The sequence below is a fragment of the Cnephaeus nilssonii genome (assembly GCF_951640355.1).
Source record: "Cnephaeus nilssonii genome assembly, chromosome: 7".
In the NCBI taxonomy this organism is placed as follows: domain Eukaryota; kingdom Metazoa; phylum Chordata; class Mammalia; order Chiroptera; family Vespertilionidae; genus Cnephaeus; species Cnephaeus nilssonii.
The window spans coordinates 102,276,270-102,298,813 of record NC_137078.1 but is presented as its reverse complement, the minus strand read 5'-3'; the positions used below and the strand labels follow the sequence as shown (position 1 = coordinate 102,298,813).

The window sequence follows — 22,544 nt, the reverse complement described above, 5'->3', positions numbered from 1 at the left end:
TGTAAAACACTGTGCAGCCCGGCGGCCTGGCTCAGAAGGTGAGCGTGGACCTATGAACTGTTGCATCGCAAATCAGCGGGCTGGACAAGACGCCTCACTGAACCAGGACGGCGGGGACAGAGGGCGCACAATCCTAAGGGGAGTGGGCCCCAAACCCACGCCCCGCCCCCTCCCTGAAGGTGTGCAGACCACACACACACACACACACACACACACACACACACACACACACGGGCGCCGGAAGAGCGAGCTCAGGGCTTTGCTGCCCCCTGGTGGCCACGTGGGCGGGCCGGTCCCAGTCGGACTGGGAAAAGGCGGACCCCGGACCCAGGCGACCCTCTGGGGAAGCACAGAGCCAGAGAGAGGGACAGGCCAGCGGCAGAGCAGTGACCCAGGCGGCCCGGTGATGTCACTGCTGCTCCGGGGTCCGGGGCCGCCCGCCCCAGGGGTGCCCCTCCCAGCCCCCCTTCACCCTGTGGATTTAAGGGGCCACAGCTAAACCCTTCCGGGGCAGGGGAGGCCCGCGTGGCGGCCTTACAAACGCAGAGAGGAAAGCAGCCCCATAGGAGGTGAGGAATGACAATTGTTAACTGAAAGCTGCTCAAGCTGCTCGTGGCCGGGCGTCCCGTCTGAGGCTAGAACCTTCCCTGCAAAGGTCGGTCTTGACCTTCCCTGAGCCAGGTCATGGCCGTTTGTTTGCGGGTCTGGAGAGCAGAGACCAGAGACCACAGGCGCCCTCGCCATTGCTGTCAGGTGCCCTGTGCCCGCCTGCGAAAGAGGCATGTCCGTCATTTCACTTTTCACCCAATCCGGAGGGCCCCTGCCTTGCTCTCTCCCGCCTCCCTGGCCTATCACCAATGGGTTTCATGGAGCCCACTTCCCCTTGTGGTTAGGGTGTAAAACACTGTGCAGCCCGGCGGCCTGGCTCAGAAGGTGAGCGTGGACCTATGAACTGTTGCATCGCAAATCAGCGGGCTGGACAAGACGCCTTCATGAGCCAGTTCGTCAGGAGTCACCTTTATTGCGCGCAGGTTCAGAGCAGATTGCCTCTGTCACATGCTGAACCCCCCAGAGGAGGAAGCATTCTCTTTTTGTCTCTTTTTGGGTCCTTGTGTAAGCTATTTTTACAGACAATTTGCAACCTCGAGTGCGTATCATAGCTAACACACACCTGTCATATCTATACAGGCACCTGTAACCTTGAGTACATATCTATACGGGCACCCGGCATCAACGTCAGCCTATCAGTTAGACGGCTAGCTTGCAGGGTCAGACAGTTAAGTTTATCTCCTCTTTTCAAGCTAAAAACGAAGTTATTTTACAGTCTGAAAATAACAGAGTTGACCTACAGAATAAGAGACGAAGAATCACAGAGTCGTTCAAACAGCAGTTTTCCCAAAGGAGGGACCACTGTGCTTCAGAACCAGGAGGTCACAGTTCAACTCCCGGTCAGGGCACATGCCCGGGCACAGGGCGCGCAGGAGGCGCAGATCCGTGATTCTCCCTCCTCATGGATGTTTCTCTCTCCCTCCCTCTCCCTTCCTCTCTGAAATCAATAAAAGTATTTTTTAAATATATATTTTATTGATTTTTTACAGAGAGGAAGGGAGAGGGATAGAGAGTTAGAAACATCTACGGGAGAGAAACATTGATCAGCTGCCTCCTGCCCACTCCCCACTGGGGATGTGCCCGCAACCAAGGTACATGCCCTTGACCGGAATCGAACCTGGGACCCTTCAGTCCGCAGGCCGACGCCCTATCCACTGAGCCACACCGGTCAGGGCTAAAAATATTGTTAAACAAATAATGAAGCAAGCGGCACAGCAGCCGTGCCCGGAGCGTGTTGTCCATGGGGGGGGGGGGGGTCCTTCCCCGCAGTGGTGGGCAGTTTGCTCCAATAAACCCAGACCTTCTCTGCAGGCGTGAGCGTTTCTCACGTGGACAGCGCTGAGGCTCTAGTTACCCCCCCCCCCCCCGCCACCAGGGCCCCTCTGAGGGCGGGCGGCCTCAGCGCCCACTTGTGCTCATCCCCCGGCGCACAGTAGGTGCTTCCGAAGTGTGGGCGTGCGAGTCCTGGAGGTGGAGGGGGCCGGACTGACTCACTTCTGAATCACAGCCCAGGGCTGAGGGGTGGCGTGGGAGGCAGGGGACCCCGAGCAGAGGTGGGGCAAGGCCGTGCACTAGACAGGAACCACCCACCTACCTTCTGCGGAAATCACGGGTCCCCCGGGGCTGTCCTGCGGCCCGGCCTCACCAGCAGTGAATGTTAATAGGCTCCAGATGAGTCTCTTTCTTATAAAAGTAAAGCATGCTGGTGTAAAACCCCCACAGAATGCAAAAGAGTCAGCCGGGAAGTGGAAGGTGGTTTTGGCGTGTCCCCCCCCCCCCGACCCCCGACCCCCGCCGCACAAGAAGCCCCTACACAGACACGCACACACACACACACACACACATACACACACATACACAGAGACACACACATACACACATGCACACACTCTCACACACACATACACTTACACACATACACACTTATACACACTTACACACACAGACACACACACATACACACACATACACAAATACACACACATACACAAATACACATACATACACACACACACACACACACGGGACCTTTGTGTTTGCGGAACCCGGAAAGTCGTGTGGGTGCTGCCTGAACTAGAGCCCACACGAGCTGAGGACGGAGTCTGACGGGCGCTTCACTCAGGCGGCCCGTGGTCTGAGAAGACGGTGGGTTATGTACCTCCTTCCTTCTTCCATCTCCTCTCAAGCCGGCTTTTTACATTTTAATACGTGTTTATTGATGTCGGAGAGAAAGGGAGAAGGAGAGAGACAGAAACATCACTGATGAGAGAGAATCACCGGTCGGCCGCCTCTTGCACGCTCCCTTCGGGGATCGAACCCACAACCCGGGCAGGTGCCCTGACCCGGAATGGAACCGTGACCTCCTGGTTCCTAGGTCGATGCTCAACCCCTGAGCCACGTCAGCCAGCTGAGGCCGACCTTGCAGTACAGAGGAGAGAAGTGTCGGGAAAGGGCTTGGAATTGGGGGGAAAGGTTAATCCGATGACAGCTGCGGCCGGGGATTTTCCCAGCATCCTTCACCCGCTGACCCAAAGGTGACTCTTGACCTGTGTCCCGGGGCAGACGCTCTCTCCCCGGAGGACCATGGCTCAGATGCCACCCTGGCCGCGTGCCGTCCTCCTGGGCAAGGGGTCGGGTCAGAAGTCCTGGGCACAGGGGTCGGGTCAGAAGTCAGGGCAGGTCCGTCCTACCTCCCCGCCCTGTGACAGTGCCTTCTCCGTGCACCGGCGGCCCAGCCCAGCAGCCCTGTAGCTAACACGAAGAGCCCCCGTCATTCCTTCTACACGCTGAGGGCTGAGCTTTGCCGTCCCTTTTCGAGTCCTTTGGCCTCCGTGACCTCCTGGCTGGGATGTGCGTGGGCATGTGCGTGCGTGTGCGTGTCCCAGATATGTCAGCCAGCCACCCTACCAGCGTCCCACTCGGGGTGGCCACATCGTGAAGCAGAGTGACCTCCCTCTTGTAAAGAACTGCGGTTTGAACTCTCCGCTATTGTTAGATAGTCCCTAGTCCTGTACACTCTGTCATTATAAACGCTGTCACTTTAAGACAGTCTGTTATTCTGTAAAATGACTTTGTTTTTAGTTCAAATAATAGAAAAAGATAAGCTTAACTGTCTGACCTTGCAAGCCAGCCATCCAATGTAATAGACGAATATAGACTAATATTGATAATAATTCCCCTATCCCCGTGGTCGGCAAACCGTGGCTCGCGAGCCACATGCGGCTCTTTGGCCCCTTGAGTGTGGCTCTTCCACGAAATACCACGGCCTGGGCGAGTCTATTTAGAAGAAGTGGTGTTAGAAGAAGTTTCAGTTTTAAAAATTTGGCTCTCAAAAGAAATTTCCATCGTTGTACTGTTGATATTTGGCTCTGTGGACTAAGGAGTTTGCCGACCACTGCCCTATCCTTATGCCACGTACAAGCTCATTATGTGTTCAAGGTTACAACTGTCTGTAACAATAACTCACACAGAGCCCTTCCTGTATGTGTTGCTCAGAGATTTGGAAAAAGACACCTCCCTCTGGGCCGGGCGCAATAAACGAGTCCTAATTAATTGGCTCATTAAGGCGTCTCGTACCTCATTTGCTGATTTATGACACAACTGGAAAGAGAAAGAGCCGCCTCACCTGGAGAGCCGGAGCCCCAGCTGATGCCCTGCGTCCGGGGGCACACCTACGTCCGGGATTCGGGGCGATGGCCTATCCCCCAAGGAACACACCCCGGGGAGCAGGCACCTGGGGTTGGAGAGGGATTGTGGGTCCACGGGGGTTGGTGATCAGGCTCCGGGGTGAGTGTAGTCAGGAGCGGGGTAAGTCCACGGCGGCCTAAGTACATCCTGTCGGGATGCCGCAGCACGGAGGGAGGGGCCGTGTGGGCGACAAGAGGAGGCAGGGCAGGGGCGTCCCGCGGTTGGTGCGGCTGACCGCGACGGTGGTCCCTCGGCGTTCACCCCCGGGCGGCCTGTCCTGTCGGGGTGACATCCTTCGAGTCTGCTCTTCTTTCTCCACACGATGCTGGCCATGGAGGCCTTTCTGTTCCGTAGACATCACAGACCTCTTGTCCGTGTCCACACAGCAGCCTGCTGCCGTTTGGGGGGGTTCCATCGATCCTATAGGTGGGTTTGGGGTTTCTGACGTTGGATGGACCCTCAGTCTTCCAGTTTACGGACGCTGTGTGTCTGTCCACGTATTGGGTCTTCTTTCACTTCTCCCAGCAACGCTCCTACGTGGCTGGCACACGTTCCGTGGCATTTGTCTCTAAGCATTTCCTCGTTGTTAGTAAGATGTTCTTGATTTTCTAAGTTTCAGATTCTAATCTTTGTTGCTTTTTTTTTACAGAGAGGAAGGGAGAGGGAGAGAGAGTTAGAAACATCGATGAGAGAGAAACATCGATCAGCTGCCTCCTGCACGCCCCCCACTGGGGATGTGCCCGCAACCAAGGTACATGCCCTTGACCGGAATCGAACCCGGGACCCTTGAGTCCGCAGGCCGACGCTCTATCCACTGAGCCACACCGGTCAGGGCTGTTTGTTTGTTTTTTAATATCGGCCTTGGGACCTGTGTCCTTGCTAAATGAATGTAGTGGTTCCCATAGCTTTTCAGTACGTTTCTGAGGACTTTTACATACACGATCACATTGCCCGCAAGGAAGAAATGTCTCTCCTTCCTTTCCAATCTATACGCCTTCTATTTCTCTTTTCTCTCGCCGCATTGTGTTGTGGGAGACCTCTAGCACGATGCTGCACAGAAGTGGTACACGGGCCTCTGTGAAGTCCCACGTCCCGCGTGGCTCAGGGTCCGGGCTCTGGAAGAGGGGCCGCACGCAAATGAAAGAGACGAGACAAGAAATAATAATTTGGAAATATTGGGGGACCAGGTGGGAGCCCAACGGCCTCCATCCTTTTATTCAATTTGGGACACACCTATAGCCCTTAGGCAGGCAATTCCAGTAACAGGCAGACTATCTGATCAGGAAGGATTTACATGACTATCTGGTGGGGAAGTTGCTTCAGCTGCCATTGTCTCGACTCAACAGTGGCTGCATAGCTCTGGCCCTTGCCAGGGCTCAAGGTTCACCAGCCTTCCGGGCCCCTTGGCCACACCTCTCCGCTGGTGAAGACAATGGGCGGCTTCCCACAGGCCTCGTGCGTGGCTTCTGCGGTCTTCACCGTGGAGTGTGGGGTTAGCGTGGGCTTTTCCTAGATGCCTCTGCAGATTTGGGGGGGGGGGGTTCTCTTTCTGTATGCTTCCCATGTCTCTGGACCCGTGTCATGTCCATGCACCAGCTCGTGACTTGTATGTGTATACGTGGAGTCGGCTTCCTGCAGTCAGCCCACAGTCGGGTCTTGGCTTCGTGTCCGGAGGACAATGTCTGCCTTTCACGGGAGTACTGAAACCATCGGCCCGCGACGCCGTCTCCTACGCGGTGGGACTGGGTCTATCATTTGCTGACTATGGGCTGTTCTTTAGTTATGTTCCCTCTTTTCCTACCTTCTTCTCGGTCGAGTATATTTTCATTTATTTTTTTTACTGACCTCAGAGAAGAAGGGAGAGAGAGAGAGAGAAACATCAGTGATGAGAGAGGATCATTGATCGGCTGCCTCAGTCTTTATTTTGCCTTTGTTTTCGACAAATCCTTTCATTGTGCATAGAATTCGCAGTTGAAATTTTCTCTTTTATTGTTTTTTCTTTTATTTTTTTTAGGTGTTTTCCAATGACAGGCATTGCTCCAGGTGAACGAGTGGCCGGTGGCTCTTACCACGCTTCTCTGTTCACAGAGAATGCGTCCCCTCAGGCCGATGAGAAGCTCAATTTTCTTGGTCCCGTGTTCCTGCTTCTCGGCATCTTCACGACCCCCCCCCCCCCCCCCCCCCGCCCTGCAGCCCCTCTTCGGAGCGTCACAGCCGTTCCAGGTCCTGCACTTGGCTCCTCGGTGCTCCTTTCTGAGCGTTGAGGGCAGATCCCGACAAGCCTTTGCCTGGGGGCAGCGGGGCCCGCCCCCGGGGGTGGCCTGCGGCGTCTCTGCCAGACGCCCAGGGGGCCGTGAGGACACGCCTCTGGCTGGTCTGGACTCAGCTGTCCCCCAGCCCTGACACTCCCGTCGTCTGGTGCTTGGGGTTTAAGCTTTACACACAGGGCTTATTTCTTATTTTTCCTGATTTTATTTTTTTAATATTATTTTATTTATTTATTTAAAAATATTTTTATTGATTTCAGAGAGGAAGGGAGAGGGAGAGAGAGATAGAAACATCAATGATGAGAGAGAATCACTGATGGGCTGCCTCCTGCACGCCCCCAACTGGAGATTGAGCCCGCAACCCAGGCATGTGCCTTTGACCAGGAATCGAACCTGGGACCCTTCGGTCCGCAGGCCAACACTCTATCCACTGAGCCACACCGGCTAGGGCTAAAAATATTTTTTTTATTGAATTCAGAGAGGAAAGGAGAGATAGAAACATCCATGATGAGAGAGGATCATGGGTCGGCTGCCTCCGGCGTGCCCCCCACTGGGCCTGCGCCCTGAGCGGGAATGGAGCCGTGACCTTCTGGTTCATTGGTCGACGCTCGGCCGCGAGCCCCGCCGGCCGGGCCGTGACCTGGTTTTAGAGAACAGATTCCTGGAGCCCGGCCCGCAGTTCCCTCTTCGCTGGAAAGCTGCTTGCGACGCCCCCTGCCTGCGCCCCCAGCCCTGACCTCCGGCCCCTGGACGCCGAGGCCGCCCGCAGCTCCAGGTGGCTCCGCTCGGCCCCCAGGGCTCCAGGCTGCCGGGTCCGGAACCCAGGGTGGGTGCTTGGCTCCATGACCAGGCCGGGCCGGGCTGGGTGGCTCCATCCGATGATGACACGCAGGGTATTTCCATCCACAGTCTCTCTTCCCAGAAAGCCTCCGGGCACCCCCGGGGCTCCCAGGTGGGTGTCTCCCGCTCGGAATTCCTAGACGGGACTTCCTGGGTGACGGCTGGGTGACTAACTCCCAGAGTCTCTACATCTGACCCGCTTTCCGGAAGGCACCCCCCCCCTCGGTCGGGGGCCGCCTGGTCCCCACCACTGCCCCGCGGGGCCGCCTGTGTCCATCTCGGCCGCGGACACTCCTTCCCAGAGCTCTCTCCTCCGGGCCCCGCCCCCTCCCCATTGCTTTTTGGAGAGAAGGGGGGGGGGGGCAGGACCGTCGGGCACTCAGCCCCCAGGCCCCTGAGTGCCTTCCACAAGGAGCAGCCCACCCCCCCTTCCTTGCGTTCCTGCCTTCGACGTTGGAGGAGCGCAGGCCGTTCAATGGGGGGCGTCGCTGAGGGTGGGTTTGGCTGGCCTTCTCCACCCTGAGATCCGGGACAGGCTGGCTCCCGGCGGTTGCTGCCCTCTGCACGCCGGAGGCCTCGCCCGAAACCGCAGGCGGCTTTGGGGCCCACAGTTCCCAGACACCAACCCCGATAAGAGATTCGGAGAAGCCCGCCGCCCGCCTGCCCTGGCTGCCTCCCGCCCAGCCGCCGGGCACCTGGACGTGCCTGAGGCCGGGCCCAAGCGCAGACGTGTGTGAAGGGAGAGGCGAGGGGATGCGCTCCGTCCAAGGAGCAGGTGTATGAGGAGGCGCCAGGCGCCCGCTGTGTTTTTAATATCATTTTACTGATGTCAGAGAGGAAGGAAGAGGGAGAAGCAGCTTGTGACCATCCCGGGATCCTCCGAGGCCCCATGACCATCACGGCCAGCTGACCACATCCTCATTCCCCGGCCTCAGCCCCGGCCCCTGGGCAGCTCAGCGGCCCTCTCCCGACCCCGCTCTGGGCACACGCGCTCATTTAGACATTGAGACTCGAGAGCCTGGCGAGCAAGGTCTGCTAGCATCTGGGGAACGGAGCGGGGGGCCAGGGGGGAGGGGGCACCGAGGGGGCCAGGGGGCCTGGAGGGAAGGGGTGAGGAGCCCCCAGGCCCAGTCTAGGGGGGTGTGGGTGCGGGACGCTCCAGGGCACCCACCCCAAAACCCCCACCTGCAATCTCCCCACCTCAGGGGATGTACTCTGCCCCACCCCCTCAAAATCGGGGGGGGGGGGGGGCTGCCTCTCTGGAGCCCCTAAGCCTGAGCCTGCCTCTTAGGTGTACGGGGTCTCCCACCCAGGCCTCCCACAGGGGCCCCGGGTCTGGAGGCAGCCGCTTTCCTGAGGACAAAGAGGAGGGTTTGGTTCTGAGCACCTTTTGCACCTGGGAGCCCCTGGGCACGGCCGTCTCTCTGAGCCCCCACTTCCCCGTCTGTGGGGCAAGAATGACCCCGCCCCGCCCCCTGCAGGGAAGGTGGGGTGTAAAGGAACATGGCGGGGAGCCCCTCAGGGTGCTCAAGGGTGACCCAGTGGCCCCTGCCGCACCCACGGGCCCAGCGTCTGGTGTTGGGGAAGGGTGCCCCTGGGGCTGCCCTCTGGCAGGTGTGGGTGCAAACAGCTCCGCCCAGGCAGAGGGGACAGGTAAGTGGCGCTCAGAGGCTCTGCCCCTCCTGGGGAGAGGCTGGGGGTCAGCTCTCTGGGGTGCAGAGCAACAGGGGGAGTGAGATGCGCTTTGGGGGGCGCCCACTTCTACTGGAAACTCCGGGGGGGGGGGGCGGCTCCTGGACAGGATGGCCCCCGCCCGCCCGGCCCCTCTCCCGGGCAACGGGAGCCCGGCCAGAGCCCCTCGCCGCTCCGGGCCTGTGTGGGGGTTGGGCCCCGCCTGTGTGGAGTAAGCAGGAAACGGCAGAAACAAGATCAGTTTGTTCTTTCACTTTCTCTCTGGGGCAGCCGCTGCATCGAGGTGGAGAATGAGTCCGTCTGTCCTGCCATCCTTCTGTCCTGCTGGCAGGAGTCCCGAGGCAGCAGTGAGGGAATGAGGGATCCCTGGGGCGGGCATGGAACCTCTGCTTGGCTGGGGGCCACCCTCCTGCTGCCCGACGCCCACAGCCGACTTCCTGAGTCTGGTGAGTCCCAGGGCTGGCTTCCCGGGGCGGCGAGGCCCGGACTGTGCCGCCCAGCAGCCGGGTGCGAGGACGGTGCCAGCCCGCCGCACACAGCCCTGGCCGCTGGGCCTGGGGCACCGGCAGGAGAGCCACCCCACCACAAGGGACGCTCCTCTGTGGACCCCGGCCCCCCCCCCCCCCTCAGGGCGAAACCGTCACCCACAGCCGCCGCCCCGTCTGGGAGAGGAACTCGCTGTTTGTGCCCGGGAGGGCGGCCGCGCAAGGCTTCCTGTGCGTTTCCGTTGGCTCAGGAGGCCGACGGCTCCTGAGCCCCATGCTTACTGCTCAGGTGGAGCTCTGACTGACAGGCCCCCCTCCCTCTCCCCCTCCCCAGCCCCTGCCCGGGACCCTGTCAGGCCAGAGAGCCCCCGGAGCGACCCCTGCCCTGACCCTGCGGCTCCCAGGGTCCAGCACAGGGAGCAGCGAGGCTGCGTGTGTTTGGGTCAGAGCAGCCCTGGCCTTCCCAGGGGCGGGGGCCCCACTGTCGTGAGCCCAGGGGGTCAGAGGTCACAGACAGGGTGTACCCCACACCAGGCTCCTTTAAAAATATATATATACAGCCCTAACCGGTGTTGCTCAGTGGATAGAGCGTCGGCCTGTGGACTCAAGGGTCCCAGGTTCGATTCTGGTCAAGGGCATGTACCTTGGTTGCGGGCACATCCCCAGTAGGGGGCGTGCAAGAGGCAGCTGATCGATGTTTCTCATCGATGTTTCTAACGCTCTATCCCTCTCCCTTCCTCTCAGTAAAAAAATCAATAAAATATATGTTAATATATATATATATTTCTATTGATTTTTGAGAGGGAGGGAGAGGGAGAGAGAGATAGAAACATCAATGATGAGAGAATCATTGATCGGCTGCTTCCTGCACGCCCCCTACTGGGGATGTGCCCGCAACCAAGGTACATGCCCTTGACCCGAATGGAACCCGGGACCCTTCAGTCCGCAGGCCGACGCTCTACCCACTGAGCCACCCCGGCCAGGGCTCCACCCATGGTCTTAGGGTCCTCGATAGACCATCCTGTCCTGGGCCCCACCAGTCCGCTCCCTGCAGGGCAGGCCCACTACACGGGCTGCGGGCGCCCATTTCCCGGAGGGTGAGACTGAGGCCCGGCAGCTGCTCGCTCCAACGCCCGCTTCTCCCTTAGGCCCTGTGTCTTCTCCTCCTGAGAGCCCCGCCCTGCGCCCTGGCCACGCTCTCGTGCAAAGAGGAGGAGTTCCCGACGGGGGCCGTGTGCTGCCCCAAGTGCAGGCCAGGTGGGTGCTGCTCTGCAGGGCCCCGGGGGGCGGGGGCGGGCATTCCCCCCTCCCCTGGCCTGGAGCCCCTCTGCTCCCGGCACCCCTTCATGGGAGGCCTGAAGCCCCTGGGCACAGAGGGCATCCCCCCCAGCTCCCCCCACCCCAGACCCTCAGCTCACTGCTCAGGGCGGGGCTGGGGGTGGGCAGCCCATTTCAGGCCACGAGAGGGGTCTCAGAGCCAGGCCTCTGTGTGCCAGGAGGCCCCCCCTCTTCCCGAAAGTTCTCACTTCCTGCCGGGCTGCTCACTGTGCCTGGGGAGCAGCCCCTGGGGGAGGTGTCACACCTGCCGGGGCCCGGGGCCGTCCCGCCCTGAGTGTGCGCCCGCTTCCTGCAGGCTACCGGGTGAAGGAGGCCTGCGGGGAGTTCACGGGCACAATGTGTGCGGCCTGTGCGCCGGGGACCTTCACCGCCCACCTCAACGGCCTGCGCGAGTGCCTGCCGTGCCGGGCCTGTGACCCAGGTGAGGCCAGCAGCCCGGGACTCGCCTCTGCTGTGGCGGCTCCGGCACACGTTCAGGCTGAGCCTGGGCGGCGGCTGGCAGGGTCCAGGGGGAGCAGAGGGGCGCTGCACCCCTGTCCCCCCCCCCCGCCCTCCCAGGCCTGCGGGCGCCGTCCAGCCCTCAGCTTGGCTTCCCCCCGGGACGGGGTGCTCGCCCCCAGCCCTGGCCGTCCTGGCTGCTGCTCTGAGCGCCTTCTCTGGGTCCCAGGCCTGGGCCAGGTGACCCGGCGGAACTGCTCCGCCACGGCCAACACCGTGTGCGGCTGCGGGCGCGGCCACTTCTGTGTGCGCGAGGACGGCGACGCCTGCGTCCAGTGCAGGCCCCACAGCGCCTGCCGCCCAGGCCAGAGGCTGCGGGAGACAGGTGAGCGCAGCGCCCCCTGCGGACACAGACCCCCCCCGCCCCCCCCACCGAGGGGCCCGGGGAGCCTCTGCCCGACACTCTCGTTTCTCAGGCTCCGAGGGGCAGGACACGCGGTGTGAAGACTGCCAGCCGGGCACCTTCTCTGCGGGGGGCACCCAGCCGGCCTGCACGCCCTGGACCAAGTAGGTGACCGGGTCCCAGGAGGTGCTGCCAGTGCCCCCTGGGGGGTAAGGGCCCTCCCCGCGGCGCCCCACTGACCCTGTGGCTCTCGCCCCGCTGTCACCTCAGCCAGAGCCCCCCCCCCCCCCCCGGCCACCCCAGGCAGCAGCCTTCCCCTCTGTGCTCCAGGCTGCGCGGGGGACGCTCGGGTCGGGGTGAGCACCAGGCACCGAGGTGCCCACGCCCGCTGCCCACGGGCCCCCTCCTCCCCAGGTGCAGTGGCCTGCTGGCCAGGGAAGCGACGCCTGGGACCAACAGCTCAGACGTGACATGCTCCTCCGGGGACCTCGTCATCATCATTGTCTCCATCGTCACCACCGTCATCATCATCACCGTCATTTCTGTGGCACTTGGACTCAGGCGCATCAGAACCAGAAAGTCACGTGGTGAGCAGCAGCCCGTGGTCCCTTCAGGGCTCAGGACCCAGCACCCCCATCCCAGACACCTCTCTGCTCTGTCCCCCAAACAGAGAGGCGGCCTGGGGTGCCCAGGGCGGGACTTCCTGTCTGAGGAGCCTGGTGCCTACTGGTGCCCACGCAGCACCAGGGCCCCGAGCTCCCACCTGCCCTCAGCGGACGGAGGAGCACAGGGAGCCCGAGGGCAGCGGGAGGTCCCATTAGGCCTTCCCTGCCCCCGTCCCCGGCACAGAGCGCTCTGCGTGCCAGAGCCTGAGTGGGGGGGGGGGGGGGGGTGCTGAGCAGAGAGAGGCTCAGGCTCTGTGGGCAAGGCCGTGCCCTGTCGTCTCCCGGGAGGTGCCCAGCCCAGGACCCCGGCTCTGAGCAGCAGGCAGGTCCCTGCAGGCAGGTCCCTTCTCCCGGCTCCGGGGCAGCCGCTCCCCTGTGGGGGCTCAGCCCCCCCTGTCCACGGTCCACGGGGCTGAGGCGGGCGGGTTTGCAGCAGGGGAGGAGGCAGGGCCTGTCCTTCCCGCTCTCCTGGCCCCGGGGCAGGCCCGCCCAGGAGCCCCGTCCATGGGTGTTGCTGCCTCTGAGCGGCTCGGTCTCGCTGGGAGGTGCCCAGTGAGCAGGAGGCCAGGTGGTCCCCCGGCCGGTGGCCCCTTCCTGACGGGCGTCTCTGTTTTGCAGGAGAATTCGCCTTTCCTCAGGTATTGCTGCCTGTCCCCCTCCTGGCGGTGAGGCTGCTGGCTGGGGGAGGGGGGGTCCCAGTCCCCGTGGGGCCGAGTCCTCCGTGCACTGTGCTAACTGGGGAAGGGAGGCCCCGCTCCTGCCCCTGGGGCCGGCTGACCCCGAGCATCCCGGGCCGGGCGGGAGCGGCCCCTGGTCTTCACACTGAGGGTCCCTTGCAGGGGACCGGAGAGCGGGCAGAAAGGAACCAGCACTGGGACCTGCAGGCCTCCCGGGTCCAGCCAGACGTCACCACGGAGCCCGTGGAGGAGACAGCAGCCATGTTCCCTGAGAGGGGCCCGCCAGCTGATACCTGGCTTCGGGGTGCGGACGCCTGAGCCATCTCCGCGAGGCTGCGGCCAGCGGCCAGGCCCCCGAGGACCAGATAAGGGGTCAGGGGAGCCGCCGGGACCCACTCCTGGAGGCCAGCCCGCACCAGGCTGAGGATGAGACCACCTGCTGCGCCCGGGGCTTTGGGACAACCCGCGTCTCCCCATCAGGCTCCTGAGGTGCCTGAGCCTCACCCCCCTCCTCACCCAGCGTGTGAGGACCCAGCCCAGGGCGCTCCTGCCTCCCACCTGCCACCCCAGGCCCTGCTCAGCTGCTCAGGCACCTCCTGGGGCTGGGACTGTGCACGGTGGTCATGTCTGTGCATCATATGACTAACAGTCTTGGAAGCTGTAGGGAGCGGCTCTAGGGTCAAGCCTCGGGCTGCCCTGTGGCAGGGCCTCAAACAAGTCCCAGCCTGGAGGGCAGAGCTCTCCAAGAATAAGTAAGCCTGGCCTTGTAGCCCTCCCTCATTCCTTCCTATGTAGCTCATGGGCTATGGGAGGTGCAGCAAGTGCTGCCAAAACAAGAACATTGTATAGCCAAAACCTGTTTGGCTTCGGACTGAAAGGTCCCAGGTTTGATTCCGGTCAAGGGCATGTACCTTGCTTGCGGGCACATCCCCAGTGGGGGTTGTGCAAGAGGCAGCTGATCGATGTTTCTAACTCTCTCTCTCCCTCTCTGTAAAAAATCAATAAAATATATTTTTAAAAGTACGCCAGAGGTTTCTAAAAAAAAAAAAAAAAAGAACATTTATATACATGTTAATCTACCCTTGTTTTAATCTGACTATAAAATAAAGCATCAGCTTGCAGGCTGGGTCTTTTGTGTCCTCATCCCAGCATGGGAGATCCACCGAGCCCCAGCTGTATTCTCTTGTCTGTCTTTTCTTCAATCCTTCACTGCCCCTCCTCAGGTTCACCCTTGGCTGTGCTGGTGGGGCACATGTGGCACCCAACGTGGGGCCTGAGTACAGGGCAAGGTGAAAGGATGCTCCGGTGAAGCACGTGCAGAAAGCAAAAAGTAAGGGAAGGAGCGAAGTTTAGTAGCAGCTGGGTGTAAAACATGGGACATTAAGACTGTCCAAATCTGAGGACTATAGAGAAAAGTCAGACCCTCCAGAAGGAAATCCAACAGCACCAGCCTCGCATTGACAACATCTTCGCATCCACGGCATCTTTGAGAGGAGCCAGAGCATCGTCACCGACAGCAGCAGCCAAGACCATCTCACAGAGCCTCGCCGACCTGCAGCAGCTGTGGGGCCTCCTCATCGAGGAGACGGAGAAGTGGCACTGGCGGCTGGAGGAGGTGCAGGGGACCCAGAGAAGCTCCTTGTCCCTCCGTTCAAAAGACTGAAAGTTGCCCCGATGATAGTGATGCAGAAGAAGACAACAAAGACTACGCAAGGGACCAAGGTGCTGACTAGCCTTGGTGACCTGCCGTCTTCTGTAAAGTCTTGCATAGCCGGGTCCAAGGAATGTGAGTAAATATACACCAGCAGTAAAAGAATCTTGCATTTTGTAGCTGAAAATGTTAACATGTCTGTAGTTTGATTTCTCTCTTATAGCTGTGTCACATTGGCATTGTTTTGTTATTGTTTTAATAGCCAGAGTTTTGTTCGTGATATTCAAGTTTTAAAAATGTTAAACATGTCTGTAGTTTGATTTCTCTCTTATTGCTGTGTTGCTTTAGCATTGTTTTGTTATTGTTTTAATAAAGTTATGTTCAAGTTTACTTTTATTGTAGTAGCTGAAAAACAAAGAAAAAGGGGGAGATGTAGGGGGGAGCATGTAGCTGAGTGTGTTTGGGAGAGACTTTAGCCTATAAGCACGTTTCATTTCTCACCTGCATTTATCAATTGATTTTCTTCTCTGAACAATACCACTGCACTGGAAGGAAGCACTGTCCTCATTTATCATTCATTCACTCATCCATTCACCCATTCACTCATCCATCCATTCACTCATTCATTCATCCACTCACTCACTCATCCATCCATCCATTCACTCACTCATTCCTTCATCCATCCACTCACTCCCTCATGCATCCATTCACCCATTCATTCATTCATTCATTCACTCACTCATTCCTTCATCCATCCATTCACTCACTTACTCATTCCTTCATGTATCCACTTACTCCCTCATCCATCTATTCACCCATTCACTCATCTATCCATCCATCCATCCATCCATCCATCCATCCATTTACTCACTTATTCACTTTTCCATTCATTCACTTATTCACTCACTCTCTCATTCCTTCATCCTTCCATTCACTCACCTTTCATTCACTTATCCATCCTTCCACCCATCCATCCACTCATCCATCCATCCATCCATCCATCCATCCATCCATCCATCCATTTACTCACTCATTCACTTTTCCATTCATTCACTTATTCACTCACTCTCTCATTCCTTCATCCTTCCATTCACTCACCCTTTCATTCACTTACCCATCCTTCCATCCATCCATCCATCCATCCATCCATCATGTACTATTGATATCGTGATGGCCTCAGTGTTTCCTATTTCATTCATTGGGATCTAACCCACAAATCCCATTGGTTCTGTTGCTAAAATTGTCCCAGGTTTTTGCAGAGGGAGTCCCTTTAAGGGCCTCCTGGATTCTGTGTCACGTGTCCATCATTCCATGGGCCTTCTGTGATTGCTGCCCAGCAGGATGTTCCAGGCACATCTGGGGCCACCCCTGCCCCGTCTCGGACCAGGCATCGCTCCCAGCGGCCTGGGCTGTGTCTGCGGAGAACGGTGTTTGCAAAGAACCTGAATGGGCTGGGGGTGCGCACTGCCACCGGGTGTCCCTGCTCCGGGATCTCAGGGTGAAGTAGGAATCACAGCACACACTGGGTGCTGCATGTGTGTGAGAGGTCAGCACCGCTGGACGGCCCCGCGCTCGGAGGAGGACGGAGGTGCAGGGAGCGCCAGCCCCTCCCAGAGGCCCAATTCCTCACCACAGCCACGTGCGCCACGGCGGTGGCCACTGCTGCTGAGCTGGAGGCACCCCCGCTGTCCCCCCATTTCCCCTCGCTTCCCTGTCCCCTCTGCCCCGTGCCTGGGCTCTGAGCTGCTCTCCGGGGAGCACCTCCAGGGCGCCCAGGGACCGGGTCTGCAGTGGATGCCACGGGTCCCTGTCGGGTGTGGGCTGCTGGGAAACTGCTGGGAGTGCTGCCTCCGGCCACAGGCTGCTCTCCGACGTGACCCCGAGGTGGCGGCGGTGTGCACACGTCTCACCATGGAAACCACGCCTTCCGCCTGGGACAGGAGAGGGTCTGTCGTGGTGGCCGCGGTCACAACCGCCCAGGGAGCCCGGCGGTCCGGACCTGCACCTCCACCAGCCGGGCCTCTTGGCACAGGCGCTCCCTCTGCGGGCGAAGCAGAGCCGCGCTCCCCCCTGGGAAGCAGGGGCGCTGCCCCCCAGCACCCACAGACCCACTGGGCAGGGTGGAGAGGGGCCCCTCCACTCCCTCCAGACACCCCCCCCCCCCGCAAGGAGCAGGGACCCTCGTCCCCAGGGGGGTCGGCACTGGCCCAGGGGCGGGGGGGGGGGGGGCTAATGGTGACTCGGCTGCCCAACCTCGCACCCTCTGACCCGGAGCAGGCACCGTGCGGCCGAGGTGGCTGGGCAGTGGCCTGGGCGTGACTCTCGGGTGGACGTGGACGGGTGGGACCACGTGGGGCCCTCTGGGGCCCAGGCACCCGGAGTGGGAAGAGGGGTGCTGGGCCGTGAGCCCCGCCCGTGGACATCAGGACCCGTCCCCACGCCCCGGCCCCCGGCCCCCGGCCCAGCCCCTGTCAGAGGAGCTGCTCGGGAGGACGGCGTTGGAAGCCAGCCGTGCGGTCCGCGGTGCCCAGTGTCCCTGGCACGTGGGTGCTCCGAGGGCTGCCCAGGGCCCAGGGCAGGGGACGTGCATCACAGACCTCCGAAGGCGGCCGTGGGGGCCACTCGGGGCGATGTTAGCCAGAACCCACTGCACAGAGTGAGACCCATGAGGCCGCCGTGACTCACATAGGCGGGGAGGGGGGAGCTCCTCCTCCCAGGGCAGAGAGAACGGATGCTGGGGAGATCTGGGGGCCTCCCACCCCCCCAGCCCCCTGCTCAGGCGGGGTCGCCGGTGGGTGAGCGTCACCAGGATCAGGATCTGAGCTGCTCTCCGCGCAAACCGTTTCCCCAACAACGTGACGCCTCAGTCCGGTGGCTTCTGCTCAGACCGAGTTCTCCTCGGACGCACACGCCGCTGCGGAGTTAAACCAGCTCTTTTCTGCACAAACTGCGGGAACAGCGCCGCTGAGCTGACCGGAAGGGAAACCGCAGGGGAGAAAACGGGAGAAAACGCCCAGAGGCGATGCTCAGAGCGAAGGCGAAGGCAGTTCAAAGGCTCCGGGGCCTGTGGCCTCAGAGCGGCACCAGCCCGCCTGGGAGGGAGCGAGGCCGGCGTGCGGGGCTGGGAGAGGGTGCGTGTCCCAGTCACAGGCCAAAGCGCCCACCGCAGCGGCCGGACCCGCACTCCCCGCCCCGTCCCCCCATGCTGTCCCCGCAGGGCCGGCGGCCTGGCCTCTGCTCCCCGGCTGCACGCGCCCTCCCCGTGGGCGCTGGTCTTTCCTCCTCAATTTCCTCTGTGGTTTTCCCCACGGACTTCCGGGGGCGGGGAGGGCGGGGAGAGAGCGATGGGTGAGAGACGCGTGAGAGACGCGTGGAGGATGGGCCGCCTCCGGCACGCACCCGGCTGGGGTAGGGAGGAACCCGCACCGAGGCCGGTGCCCTGGGCCAGGAACCGAACCCGCGCCCCCACGGCCTCGGGGCTGGCGCTCCAACCACTGAGCCACAGGCCGGGGCGGGAGTGTGCGTTTCTCACGCCCTTCCCCTGGGGCCCGAGGAGGAGCCCCGCACCCCCCCGCACCCCCCGCCCCGTCTGGGCCCAGGGACACGGGGGCGCGGGGGCGGGGGGGTGCCCCGGCGCTGCTGGAGGAGGAACCCAGGCCGACGCCGAGGCCCCTGGAGGGAGCTGCTCCCCCTCCGGTGCTCTTGGGTTTCATTTTTAAATTTTATTTCCTTCTCCCGCTTCCGGCCCTCCGGAACCCCAGCGCCCGGCGGGCGGGAGGCAGGAAGCGGAGTCTGCGGGAGCGAAGCGGGCGCGGCGCGCAGTGGGGAGAGCGCTGCCCCGCAGGAAGGTCCAGCTCGACCCAGGCCCCCGGGGAAGGCCGAGGCCGAGGCCTCCCGCCTGCCGGCCGCCGGGCTCAGTGCGAGCCTCACCCCGACCCGCCCCGCACCCCGCCCGCGGTCCCGCCGCCCTGGCGCTCTGCGCAGGCGCACCGCCAACCGCGCCCCTCCCCCCTCCCCGGTGGGCGGGGCACAGGCGAACCCGCCGCCTGCGTGGCGCCCCAGCAGCTCGCGGGGCGGGGCGGGGCGGGAGGAGGTCCGGAGGCGGGAGGCGGCCGGGGGCGGGGCTGCCTGCGGTGAGGCCTCCAGGTCCCCAGGGGCCGGCGTGGCGTGCGCCTCCGGGGCGCGTGGGGGAGGCCCTGCCCGCAGGAGTTTCCAGACCAGGGCTGTCCCCGCCCCGGGGGTGCCGTGCTCAGCCCCGCCCCCGGGGAGCCTCCCCTCCGCCCCTCCGGGCAGTTGGGGCCCCTCCTTGGCCAGCAGCCCCCTCCCTCTCCCGGAGCAAACGGCCTCGCCCAGCTCCTCATCGCTCCTGCGCCCCTCAGCCCCCTTCAGCGGGGGCCCCAGTCCGCAGCCCCTGCCCTCATGTCCCTCCCACTGTGGACAGACAATGTGGTCCCACTGGTGACTCGGACCTGAAATCAGAACCAAAAGTCTTTACTGGATCAGTCTTCTACCCTCTCCCGGGTGCTGCCCGCCAGCCCTACCCATCCCCCCCCCCCCTTACACCCCCAGTCCAGGTGAGTCCTGCTCCGCCCTTCACACCTGTCACCTCTGGGCCTCAGCCCGTCCTCTCACAGTGGGCACACTCCACCCTTCCCTGCCCCTGGCCCTGAGTGGGCGAGCTGGGCACCCAGGCTGGTGCAGGAGGGTGAGCCGGGGTGCCGGGCGGACCTGGGGCACACACCTGGACCTCTGCTTCCCAGTGAGCAAGGGGCCCCAGCAGGAGCTGAGCTGAAGCCGCGAGGGAGGGGAGCCCGGGCCGCTGCTGGTCCCTCCTTGCTGCGGTCACCTCCCTGGGCGGCCTTTGCTGGCACCACCCCTGTAGAGTGCGCCTGAGCTGTTGTCGGCTGAATCCAGTGGCGTCGGCAGAGCCACGTCCTGGGAACATACGGTGCCAGAGGCAGGGGTGTTGTCAGCCTGACCTTTAGCTCGGGCGCCACGGGGAGGGTTTCATTCTCTAAGTTCAGCCAGGTGCCAGGAACGGACGCCACAGAAGCCACAGAATGGAGAATTGCCGCTTGATCTCTAACCATGATTCACACAATTTCCTTTGTCTTCAACGCTAGTAAAACCCCCTGGTATCACGCTGTATTGTAATAAACGCGCTGCACCAGCTCTGGGTCACTGTCTCCCCCTCCGAGGGCAGCGTCTCACCTGGCCCCAGCTTTCCCTACTGTCTGTGTGTCTGTCTCTTTCTTTTTCTCAATCCCCCGTCGCCCCGACTCAGGGCTCGTCCGCTCTCTAGCCGTGCTGGTCGCCGCCAAGAGAGAAAACTTATACACCATCTTGGCCAGTCTTCTACCCTCCCTGGGTGCTGTCTGTTGTGGGCCGTGGGTCAGATTTCTCACCCAGGACCTACCCCCAACGGCTGCAGAGGGGGGCTCGGACCCTGGAGCCCCAGTCAGGGGCCCTCCCAGCCACGTCCAGAGCCCGTGCCACAGGCGGGCTGCCCCTCCCGGCTGGTGGCACCAACGGAGCCAGATCCCCAGGGTTGCCCAGCCTGGGGCCCTGCCCATGTTCCCAGAGCCTCTGTGGGGCCCTCAGCTGGCCAGCCCCCGGCTGGGTGTCCGGGCCGGCCCTGCTCCTGGCTGTGCAGGGGCCCCCGGGCCCGGCTGGCTGCTGGCCTGGCTGCTCTGTGCCCCCGCCCCCCCCCCCCCCCCAGTCCCGGGTGAGCGGGGTGCGGCCTGATTCTGGGACTGGCCTGTGCATCCCTGGAGGCTGGGGCAGGCACGGGGGTGAGTCGGCACTGAGGGGGGGGGACCCGGACGAGCCGGCTGTGCCTTTGCAGGTGCCACCGCCAGAGCGACCCGCGCTGCCCTGGGGAAGCCAGGCCTGAGGGGCTGCCAAGGTCTGTGACACCCCCCTTCTGTGGGACTCGGGGTGATGGAGCCTCCTGAGGGCTCCCCTCTAGGTCTCTTCACTCCGGGCCAGGAGAACCTGCCGCCGAAAACAGGGCCACTGGTGGTCACCCATGGTGGGTGGGGCTGAGGGGCGCCCGGGGCCAAGGCCTGGTCCGTGGGGAGCCAGGGCCCCGTCCGCAGGGGGAAGGCCTGGCTGCGCTGGGTGGGGGGTAGCAGCTCTCCGCTTGGTCACCAGGGGGTCATGGCGGCCCAGGTGGCCCCATCCTCCTCGCACGGGGCACCCTGGCCACCCCGTGGCTGGAGGTGTGACAGGGCTGCCCCACTCGGTCCCGGTGTCCCCAGAAGTGCACCCTGCAGCCCTGGGCCTCTCTGGGGAGGTCTGCGCCAGGAAGCCGCCTCAGGGAGCCCCGGCTCCCTTCCCCCCCCCCCCCACACCCCCAGCTCCCCTGGGTGAGCGCTTGTCAGGGCCGGGGGCTGAGCTGGGCCTTGCCACTTTGGGTCACCCCAGGATGCCAGTGTCACCCCTCGCCGCAGAGGGGAAACAGGCCGAGCACTGTGAGGGTGCGGCCAACAGGGCCTTCCGGGCTGCAGGCTGAGCAGCTCCCTGACTGCAGCCCCCGGACGGGTGTGTCCGAGGTGACGGGAGGGGCGTCCTGGAGGCTGAGCTGTGCCCTGAATGGAGGGGAGTGTCCAGTGAGCTCCCTTCTGCACAGACTGCTAGTGGGGGGCCCAGTGCCTCTGCTGCCTCCACAGTGTGGCCAGGCGGCTCCGTGAAGGCCCAGGATGTGGGAGGGCGTGGGAGGCCGTGGGAGGGTGTGGGAGGGCGTGGGAGGGTGTGGGAGGGCGTGGGAGGGTGTGGGAGGCCGTGGGAGGGTGTGGGAGGGTGTGGGAGGGTGTGGGAGGGCGTGGGAGGGTGTGGGAGGGTGTGGGCTGCCCCAGGCCAGGCAGGTGCACGTGCAGGCTGTTCTGGGGTCGCTGGGCCCTGGGCCCTGCCTGCCGGGCGGCCGCGTGCACCGGGCATTAAACTGCTGCTTTCCCTTCGGGGCAGCGTCACTTCATCCGCTGGGAGCCGTGTCCTCAGGACCAACGGGCAGCCAGGGCCCTGCAGCCTCACCGGGGAGCTCAGGGCGCAGACACGGGGGTGACAGGGTGGGGCTCGCCGGGGGCGGGGGGGGGGGGGGACAGGGAGCAGGCGGGGGCGGGCTCTTGTGGAGTTGGGAGGAAGGACAGACAGAAAAGGCTGGTCTGCCCCAGGCACCTTCACTGACCCGGGAACTGTCGCCTGCCCCTGTGGCGTGGCTGGTGGGGGTGTCTTGGCCCACCCGGGACTTCCGGCAACCCCTCCCCCGCATTCCAATTGGGGTGCACCAGCCCTGCCAGCCTCTCAGGCCCAGAGGCCCCCCTCTCCTCGGCGCTCTGTGGACTGAGTGGGTCAGGCTCAGATGACCTTCCCAGTACCCCCTGGTCTGGGCCTCAATGACAACAGAGGCCTCCTAGCGAGCCCCCCAGCTGCTGGGTCCCCTCCCCTCCCCCTCCTCTTCCCTCTCCCCCTCCTTCCTCTCCCCCTCCCCCCTCCCTCCTCCCCAAAGCTCAGGGCAGGGGGAGGTGTCCTCTGGGGCTTTAACTCTCCTCTGGCTTCCGGTCCACAGAACCCCAAATCCAACTTCTGGACTGGGGCCTGGGGTCTCCTCTACCCACCTCCAACCTCGGCTCCTTCCCGAGCGGGTCCCCGAGCGCCAGGGGCATCATCCGGGGCACCCTGACCACTGCCCTGACCCCGCACAAGGACCCCGAGGGGGCCTGTCGCGGACGCGGGCCCCAGAGCGCCTGCTGTCTCCGCCCTGGGCCCTCGTCTGGCCCGAGGCCTCGGGGGC

General features: G+C 62.6%; 1 protein-coding gene across 3 annotated transcripts; it reads left to right on the top strand.

Annotated features, from left to right (window-relative positions):
• The first annotated feature begins 8,313 nt into the window (after positions 1–8,313).
• Positions 8,314–15,142, top strand: TNFRSF14 (TNF receptor superfamily member 14). 3 transcript variants are annotated; one of them, XM_079778418.1, is made up of 9 exons: positions 8,314–8,433; positions 9,366–9,541; positions 10,729–10,837; positions 11,214–11,339; positions 11,586–11,741; positions 11,833–11,923; positions 12,174–12,346; positions 13,043–13,089; positions 13,264–15,142. In XM_079778418.1, exons 2-9 carry the CDS (start codon positions 9,473–9,475, stop codon positions 13,417–13,419), a joined length of 927 nt encoding a protein of 308 aa, XP_079634544.1. In that variant the 5' UTR covers positions 8,314–8,433; positions 9,366–9,472; the 3' UTR covers positions 13,420–15,142. The 3 variants fall into 3 exon arrangements, with proteins under 3 accessions (XP_079634544.1, XP_079634543.1, XP_079634545.1); XM_079778417.1 differs by lacking the exon at positions 8,314–8,433 and having other exon boundaries at positions 9,292–9,541; XM_079778419.1 differs by lacking the exon at positions 8,314–8,433 and having other exon boundaries at positions 9,294–9,541; positions 13,043–13,062.
• The last annotated feature ends 7,402 nt before the right edge of the window (positions 15,143–22,544 follow it).